This window comes from Hippocampus comes, unplaced genomic scaffold (assembly GCF_001891065.2).
Source record: "Hippocampus comes isolate QL1 unplaced genomic scaffold, H_comes_QL1_v1.1 scaffold17, whole genome shotgun sequence".
Classification (NCBI taxonomy): domain Eukaryota; kingdom Metazoa; phylum Chordata; class Actinopteri; order Syngnathiformes; family Syngnathidae; genus Hippocampus; species Hippocampus comes.
This window is the reverse complement of record NW_017805002.1, coordinates 712,644-722,140: the sequence shown is the minus strand read 5'-3', so window position 1 is coordinate 722,140 and position 9,497 is coordinate 712,644. Positions and strand designations below refer to the sequence as shown.

General features: G+C 45.8%; 1 protein-coding gene across 2 annotated transcripts in view; it reads right to left on the bottom strand.

Annotated features, from left to right (window-relative positions):
• Positions 1-8,784, bottom strand: part of tex2l (testis expressed 2, like) — a 9,961-nt gene extending 1,177 nt beyond the window's left edge. Inside the window, exons 1-11 of one of the 2 annotated variants that reach the window (XM_019856962.1) lie at positions 8,725-8,784; positions 8,411-8,639; positions 4,880-6,256; positions 4,591-4,791; positions 3,831-4,167; positions 2,806-3,074; positions 2,566-2,715; positions 2,319-2,418; positions 1,564-1,696; positions 771-908; positions 395-604 (exon numbers count right to left, since the gene is read on the bottom strand). In XM_019856962.1, the coding sequence (XP_019712521.1) occupies positions 395-604; positions 771-908; positions 1,564-1,696; positions 2,319-2,418; positions 2,566-2,715; positions 2,806-3,074; positions 3,831-4,167; positions 4,591-4,791; positions 4,880-6,217 (2,876 nt within the window). In that variant the 5' untranslated portion in view covers positions 6,218-6,256; positions 8,411-8,639; positions 8,725-8,784. Of the gene's footprint in view, positions 1-394; positions 605-770; positions 909-1,563; positions 1,697-2,318; positions 2,419-2,565; positions 2,716-2,805; positions 3,075-3,830; positions 4,168-4,590; positions 4,792-4,879; positions 6,257-8,410; positions 8,640-8,724 lie in introns of those variants that run through there. The other variant, XM_019856971.1, reaches the window with a different exon arrangement.
• Positions 8,785-9,497: the final 713 nt, after the last annotated feature.

Below are 9,497 nucleotides of genomic sequence, written 5' to 3'. Positions count from 1 at the left end.
AAAAAAAAAAAAAAAAGCACAACTGTGGTTTTAATCAAGCCACAGATTCATTTCATGCATGGTGCAGGGTTCTATTCCGGCTCCGGCCTTCCCGTGTGGAGTTTGCATGTTCTCCCTGTGCCCACGTGGGTTTTCTACGGGTACTCCGGTTTCCTCCCACATTCCAAAAACATGCATGGCAGGTTAATGGAACACTCTAAATTGTCCCTTGGGGCGTGAGTTGTGAGCGCAAATGGTTGTTCGTCTATGTGTGCCCTGCGATTGGCTGGCTACCAGTTCAGGGTGTATCCCGCCTACAGCTGGAATAGGATCCTGGGGAGGATAATCTCTTTTTCATCGTCCTCTTCCCGAACGCTACACATGCATTGGATTCCGAGTTTCACATATGCCTCACCATATCCTGTCAGTAGGGGGCGGCGGAATATTGACAACCAGGGACCCTGACAGCTCTTGAACCTCCACTGTGAGCAGCAGCGGCGTGTTTGACATCTCTTCAAACTTCTTCTTGATGAACTCATTCTCCGTTGCCTTCTGGAAATATTTGGATTTAGCGATTTTGTCCACAAATCTCAAAATCTTCCTTCCAGTCCTCCCGCCCCCTGTCCTGTAAAACACGATTAACAGAGGGGGAGGGAAGTATTAGTGTGGCCAAATTTAGCACTTTGAATGCCCTGCTCAAAAGAAAAAGAGGCGATTCTGAACAGTGAATGAAATTGCTCGAGTTTATGTTCCAGTTGCACTCTGTCCTGGTGGATCATATTTGCATGTACCCATCCGTTGCTGATGACGGGCCCTTTTCCCCAGTGGGGCCCTGAGGCTCAGCCAGGAGAAACTCTTCCTCATCAGATGAACCGGCACTGGAGGACTCCTCGTCACTGTCCGCCAGCACACTTAGAATGGGTCTGCAGCTAGAAAGGCAATAAAAAGAAAAAATATATAAAAAAAAAAAAGACACTAAATTATCCTAACTGAAGACTGAATATGCGAAGTTGTTTGACGGGAGTGCTGAAAAGCACAAGTGGAAGTGTCTAGTTTGCAGGGAGAGACTTAAAACGGCCTCGGTGACTGCGGAGGATGTCGAACTCAGGCTGGACTTTTAATCCACGAAGGAGCTTGTGTGACAGTGTGCCTTGTGCTATATCAGTGCAGCTTACAGCTGAGGGGTGAGATTTCTCACTTGCTGCTATATTGAGTGGTTGACGCAAGTCAATGTCGCACCAGCAAAAAAACAAAAAAAAACCAACCCTAAAATCGTTTTTTTTCCCATTTCTTTAGCACAAACTATACCAGAATAACGAAAAATAACTGATTTTTCGCAAGTCAGACAACACTGGGGTTCACTTTAGATTTACGTAAATTGAATTTAATCCGAGCGACACGGTGCAAGAGTGGTGAGCACATCTGCCTCGCAGTTCTGAGGTCCAGCGTTTGACCTTCCCATGTAAAGGTTTTTATCCAAAAACATGATGTGCTGATTCAAGACTTTGGATATTTGTGAGATGAAGCAGTAAAGGAAATGTAACCACAGCCTATAAGGTATGTCCATAAAATGTAATTACTAACTGTGAGTTTCCAGGTTCAGTCAACCAATCGGTGACCTGGCCGCCGTCTTTCCCCAGTTTGGACAAGTTGAATTTGGTCTGCAGGGTCATCTGTAGGGTGCCATTGTAGGCCAGCTGCAGCTCCACCCACAGGCCTGCAAAGTGGGTCGCACAGAGGGGTCAGCGCCAGAACACCCCGAGTAAGACAAATCCCCTCTCAAACTGAATCTGGGCACACTAAACAGCTTTCATTGTGATTATAAAGCTTTGAATACTCACGACAGACTTCAAGGAATTATGCTGTGGGTGCAACACATCTGCATATGTGGAACCCCCCCCCAAAAAAAACAAAAAATAACGGGCTGAATTTGTAGCACCGTGGCAGCAGAACAAGCAAAATTTCGAAGCCAAACATTTTCACGTCTCCTTGTCAGTGTTGGGTGCTAAAAAAAACAAGCTCTTAAACACATGAAAAAAAAATCACATGCATTGTAAAAAAAATTCTCACACCCATCAGAAAAAAAAAAATTCAGGCAAAAATTTTCTCATGTATGACAAACTTTCTTGGGCACACACAAAACAACTCTCAGTCTCAACAATAAAACTCACACCAACCTAACAAACTCTCACAAAAAAGTTTTTGGGTGAATGTGGGAGGTATTGTGTTTGACAGTGTTTTTATTTTGTCTGTGTGTGCATGCGTGTGAGAGGTAGATGTTATTTTTGGCCTACACAACACCCTAGATGCACGTGTTATTTTGCAGTGTCGATGCTCACCTCTGTGGTTTACTTCTGGTCGGGAGGTAGATATGATTTTTGGGATGGAACAGCCCATATCCAGCTCAGTCAGGGTCAGTTCATTCATAAAATAAGGCAACTGTCAAAAGAGACATCACTTAGGACAGAAATTAAAATGTGTCTTTGTACTGCACAAGCATTGACATCTGTTAATCGTACGCTCAAGGAAGATGAAAAGAAGATGAAAGAACATCCACAACAGTACATTCAGACGACACCAAATTACTTTGATTTTGCTGAGCTTCTTCTGGATCTTGTGGGAAACCGCGTCGGCCCAGGACTTCTCTCTCAGGAAGTCCCAAAAGATGCGCCCAATCAGAGCGTTCACCCATAAAGTCGAACTGGTCCCAGAGTCATCCACCAGATCACAGGTGCACTGTGGAAGTAGAAAATCTACAAGTGACTCTCGGCAAGCATGTCAAAGGGACCCGCATGAGCGCTCCTCTTCAATTTCAGCATGACTTACGTTTCCTTTGAGGCTGGGGCTTGTCTGTGTACTGCCGACTCCAGGGCTGGAGAGCGGGAGCAAGTCTTCTGTAGCCAGAAGACGAGACATGTAGCCGGGGTAGTCAAGCAGTGAAAGGCCCCTGGCGGTGCTGCTACTGGAGGAGGTCTGACTGAGAGAAACTGCAGGCACGGAGGGTCCGTCGTCTTCACTGCTGCCCACTCTGCTGGAGCCTCTGCTGGCCGGGTTATCGCTTTGGCCGCTGATAGCCTGCGACAGTACTGGGTCACCTGCAGGGAAATGGACGTATTATGTAGTTAGCAAAAAAATAGCGGTTGTGGCATGTGTAGTGAAGTGGAGGGAGGTGTGCGATATTTTTGCTGTAAAAATAAAATAAAGCAGACAATAATAATCTCTTTTTTTTTCCAACCTAAAAGAATTATTTGGCTCATGCTGATGAAGTTCAAACCATCACAGGAGGATAAACATCATTTTACCATTCCAGAAGTGGCTGGTGTGACACGAGGAGACATGATTTATTCGTCGAACTTTCTTGCGGTGCTCCGCAAGAGTCCGACTTAGGGCTCATTCTTTTTGCATTCTACCGCATCCTCCATTTCTAAATTAACTTGTCATGTCATTTCATTCTGAACTAGAAATTATCTTTCATGTCTGTGGCTCTTCACGTCTTGCCTATTGCAATTCTCTTTCCACTTGTCTTAATGAAACTGTATCTGTTCTTGTTTTTTCATGTATTACCGGTAATAAAAAAAAAAAAAATCATTTTAGATATGTACAACTGTATTCTATAACTACGTTAAGCACTCTTGAGACACTGACAACATAACACAAACACTACAGTTGTTTCCCGGTGTCTGTGTGTGAGATCCGTAATGTTCTCACAAATAGGATTAACTTTGACATGCAAAGAACTGGAGCATGTAATCCATAATCCACACACACATATATATATATATATATTCTCTACATCGATGCCTTATCTAGAGGCCTTGTCATCACTAATGCATCATCTATAATTCTCCTACCCGATCGAGGCGCACATCTGGAAGACCTTGGCTTGTCCCGGTCCTTTTCTCTCTCTGTGTCCGTGGATGCTAGCAAGAAATGATGAAACCACTCCTCTTTTTCTCTCCCCGTGCGCCCAAAGAGGTAAAGAGTTGTGGCTGGGTCACGGGCGGACTCTGGCAAACGTTGAAATGAGCTAGCGGGTGCAGTTTTTGGCTGCTCCTCCACTTCCCGACTCTCCTCCGACCGTCGTCCAACCTCCTCCTGGGAGTTTACTCCACTGGCCAGCTGGATGCAGATTGGATATTTGGGGTTCCATAGTCGCTTACGAGCCAACACAGATGGCAGTAAGAATACCTTTGAGGGACACACAAACATTTTATTTAGCCATCAAGTGGTTAGAGGTTATTACTTTCATCCGTTTTTGAACATGTTTGTGTCCTATATCCCAGTCAATGGAAGGATGTCAAATAAATGTGAAGGTCATGCTAACATTAACGTATTCAAAAACGGTCATGCTCGTCTTTCTCCAAGCCAAACTCTTTGGCCCGAGATGAATTACGCAACACCCGCAACATCTGTTGGATTGAACGCCGTCATTCCCAGATGCATCATTTAGCATTCCATCTGTGGTGCTTGAGTAAAATGGCTCTTGGAGTCATTCATATTAAAAAAAAATATAACAGGTATTTGCGTCCCTCTCGGGATTCATAAAAGACACAAAAAGGGAAACGTTTAACCTTCTGTTTTATGCACAAACCGTTTAAATAGTACTCCTACTTTGCTTTGTTCCAGCTGGTATGTGCGCGTCTTTGTGAAAGTGAACTCGTTGATTTTCTCGTCGCATGCGGCCCTGCGGCTGATGTTAGATTGGGGGGTGTCGAGTCGGAGACGGGATCCCTCCAGCGTGGCAAACACGGAATTTGCCTGTGCTGAGTGATACGTCTCTGGGCCGTAATCATGAATCTCATTCATCCAACCCTAGAAAATAGATGCCCGGAGGTCAAACGGCATCCTTGAACTGACTAATTTCAACTTGAGAATTCCACGGCGTGCAAAATGATTTTACCTTGATGGTGTCAGGCTCAATGGAGCAACCTTTCCAAATCCCCTCTCCCAGAAGCGGTTTGCTTGGAAAAGCTGAACAGAAGGACCTGGAAGAGCCCATTCGAATCAGCAAGAGTCCGAGCAAGAAACCCATTGCCACCCCGAGAGCCAGGCCGGAGAAATACGGATTCAGCGGTAGGGTAAAATAACCGTAGGAGATTATTGCCACACAGAATAAACTCAAGCACGGTGGAGGATTGCTTGTGTGGAGTGGAGACGTCCTACAAGATGCGACCTGTGACGCTTTCCCGGCTTGCTGGTGAGTATCGATGGAAAAAACCTGCACCGCGTCTCCGTCGGAATAAAATCCTTGCTCTTCATCGGTGAGATGTTTGCAGTGATGCACTGGACAGGTGCTGCGGGGGCTTCTCCCGGCATATCTAACCGAAGGCCAGTGGAAAAAATCGCCATCTGTCCTGCCGCCACTTCTCACTGGAGATTCCGAGACCCCCGCGTCAGTGCTCGCTTCCCGGCCCGAACCTCTAGAAATGACCTGGGTGGTCTTACACGTGTGTTTGGGGCTGCCTGTGCTATCTTCTCTCCTGATCTTGTTGAACATACTGCTGAACGGCTCATGGACCGCCTCTGAGAGTTTCCTTTTGGTATCCTCGAGTTCCATTTTAAAGAAACCGCCTTTATGACCCTCTCCGCTTGGAGAGAGCGCGCTGGGAGATGGGGGTGCTGTCCGAGAGTCCCCGGCGCTTCGGTTCTTGGGCTGCGTCAGCTGCTTCAACAGGTGGAGGTTGAGGCGCGAGTCCGATTTGGACTGCGACACCTCCGGCTCCGAACGAGAGAGCTCGGTGGAAATTGACTTCACGAGGCTGAGAAGAGGTTTTGGCCTGAGGGCGGAATTTTCTCTCAGCTCCAGCTCTGTGGAAAGCGACTTTACCAGACTGGCCAAGGGCCGATGAGTGGGCGAGGAAGGGCCTGGGGAGAGGAAGGCGGGGCTCGCGGCGGAGCAATTACCCAAAGAACCAGGAGACGAGGGTGAAAGCGGGACATGGAACGCTTGGGACTGCGATCCTTTGTCATCGTCACCGGTGATGTGCTTCTGACTCGAATGAGACACCGAGGCGTAGTACTCATCGTGATCCAGCGAGAAGATGAGCTCACTCTCATCCAAGCTGCTCCATTCTCCCTCCGTTCCTGTCAGCTGGATAACAATCCCCCGCGGGAGATGCCGCTTAGTCCCAAGCGAGTTTGGGACAACATCTGGGCTGCGGGCATCCGAGTGAGGTCCGCCGTCTCCTCTTGCATCCTTTTCACATCCTTGCGCCCAATTGTTTCCGCTCTCTGCCATTTCGTGACTACATCACACGGCCGAGGCACCTAAGAGTCACTGAAAGAAAAGAATTGCGATTGAACCCCTGAGGCAAAACAAATAAAATCAGACAAGGAATAACAGGAGGCATGCATTCTGTGCTTCTGCCTCATTTGTACGAAAAACTGCTCGCATCCTGCCAATTAGGTATTAGTGTGTGAGCATGACGTGCGCTCTGAAATGTGAATTCGCCTTGTGCGCTTGAGTCGAGTGAGTGAATCGGTGCCAAGTCAGCGCCTCTCCCAAAGCTGTTGCTCCACATCTGAGTGTGTTTTGGAGACAGGCAAAAATAGACCAGACAAGCTCTCAAGCCCAAATGCTGAATAAATAAGAGCAAGTGTGGCTTGGATATCATATCTTTTGGGGGGTTTGATTGGATGTGAAGTTTGTGCATGCATTGGTGACATCACCAGACACACAATATTTGGACAGGGACACCGACAGAAACTGAAAATGGACCGACTTTCATTATCCGTGAGAATAAGGACACAATTGAGAGGTTGTGCATCATTAAGAAACTACCTCTGATGTCTTTTTTACTTTGTTATGTAACCAAGGGTTGAAAAGTGCAAGCTGCGAAGAACACAGAACGAAATCAGTCATCCTCATACAACCTAAGAGGCTCTAATCAGTATTGCCAAATAGGCTGAGCTTGGACTTTCATTTTCATAGCCTTGCTCTTCATACGGGTTAAAACCTTCTTCGGACCAATCAGATTTATGTAACAATATTACAGGTCTGTGTGGCACGATCTCAACCAATTCCACAGCAGATGGTGGATTGTGACTAATCTGCTCGCACCCAAAATGCACGGCGGAGAGATAAAACCTCAGAGAGACACATGCAGACATTAGTCCTTCATTATAGATTTTCACACGGGGTGGGAGGTGTTGGGGGGCACCAGACGGATGCTGCGGTGTTCACATTTCTTGTGATGGGCACGCAAAGAACGGCAAGACTATCTGATTAGAAGTTCACCTTTCGTGGATTCCGGTGACATTTTATTCAGGGATGTCCGGGCCGCAGAAGACAAATTGTCTGATGTTTCAATATAGCACCAATCAAGCGATTAGCAGGAAAAAGTTAGCATATGAATTAATTTGATGCTACAAAGTCACTGACAAACATTCAGGGATGTCCGGGCCGCAGAAGACAAATTGTCCGATGTTTCAGTATAGCACCGATCAATTTAGCGATTAGCGGGAAAAAGTTAGCATATGAATGAATTTGATGCTACGAAGTCACTGACAAATTAGCATGATGCTAGTTATCGTTAGCATCTAGTCCAAAGCTGCTCAAACCAATTTAAGGGGACATTAATAAGTCAGCAACATAAACCTTAATAGATGTCAACAGATTGTGAACAGATTTTTGTTGTTCTTATTATAAATACACACCGCCATAGTCTCAATCACAATAAGCACGACTGCCATTTGAGTCGGTAAGGTAAAGTTGAGGTTCACCTCATCAGACAGTCACAATCTCCGATTAACATGAATTTAGGGTTTAGCTGTGAAATCTGACAAATCACACTGGCATGGCTTATAGATAAGCCAACATTTGGCAGTGTGGTTTTCCAAGCTAGCTCATCTCATGCTTACGTTGGGACAGACTTTGCGCGGGGCAAAGGAGGTCACGAAACGGTTTGATGATGGATCGCGTTTGAGACGTTGGTTCATTTAATTTGTTGTGCACTCATAATCAGTTACCAATACAATACAAATACATCAAATGGCATTTTGAATGAAAATAGCCTTAAAGCGCTTTTTTTTCCCTTTTGAAAACTAGGCATCTGCATTGGATAAAATACAACAAACCTGGGGGGATGTTAAAAATGAATTTGCCAAGAATTCCCTGCAATTTGAAATGTAAAACTTGAACCGTGATGACAACCATGAACTATAAACGCACAAAATAAATAACCCTCCAATTTGAGAAGTCATCATACACTACATGTGCAGAATAATTTGGTGCAGTGCCTCGATTCAAAGCTCTCATGACATAAGTTGCCGCGAATGACAACAATATGCAAAAACAAACAAACAAAAAAAGATTAAATCTTACTGAGTCGACCATTCAGCCTCAACTCTGGATTATATTGCACTTGTTTGCTGTGCTGAGAGATGATCTGCAAAACAAACACACGCAGGAACATGCACGGAGTTTACTCACCCGCGTGGGGATCAACGGGACGGCCACAATGGTCTTCAGAGAAGTCCATCTTTCCATTTGCGTGTGCAAGGACAGCAGCGGGGTAAGGAGGAGCCTGCGTGAACACACTCTCCTCCACCATCTCTCTCGGTCTCGTTCTCATGCACTCTGACACACACACACCTCCTCTTTAAGCCAACGTGCCCGTATCCAGATGTGTCATGCGCTGCCGAGAATCGCAGCTCACCAACTGATTATGAAAAGCGTGGCCGCTTGGCATGATAATCCAGATTTAGAGTCGGGCAGCCCCAACAGACGCGTTCAAACCAACTCACCCATCTGATGTACACGTAAAGGATTCTCTATCGGTCCTCATGAATCGATACCACTGCCTATCCTAGATAACTTCGGGGGACTAGTCACACATCGCATGGCACTTAAAGACAAACAAGCACTCCCACACTCCCAAAATATTATTTAACATTCACGTTAATTGACTCTAAATTGGTGTGAATTTACATGTGAATAATTGCTTGTCTATTCCCTGCGAATGGCTGGCAACTGATTTCTTCTTTGCCTTGTGTCAGTGGTTGTCAAACTGTTTTTCCATCGGGTCAATTGGTGGAGACCAGGTTTCATTGAAAACATGGTGAAGCAGCCTTTGGGTGTTATGCTGCATGGAAATGGAATAAGCCGCCAAAAGAAAACGAAGTCAGCCCCAAGTCACTCACATCTGAAGAATCCACTAGTTCCCCAATTAAGATTTGTCATCTTATACGAGCACATATTCCAAATACTTCTCCACAAATTTGCTTGTGTCAGTTGTCGCACAACTTGAATCGCTCTCTTACTGAAGAATCTAACCCAGTACTATATTTAGAGCACAGCTTGGAAAAACAAATCAAGCATCTCTCAATGGCATGTGGTCGTGTGATAATTGCCGTGGGATTACTTCAGGTTGGTGACGTAATAATGTGTGTAACTCAAAAGCATGAAGTATGCAGGGGAGTGAGTGACTGCAGCCGACGTGTGCATGCTGGCCACCCTCTCATTACACCAACACGCACACGCAGAGACACACATACCTTGCCATCTGTTGTCATCTGTT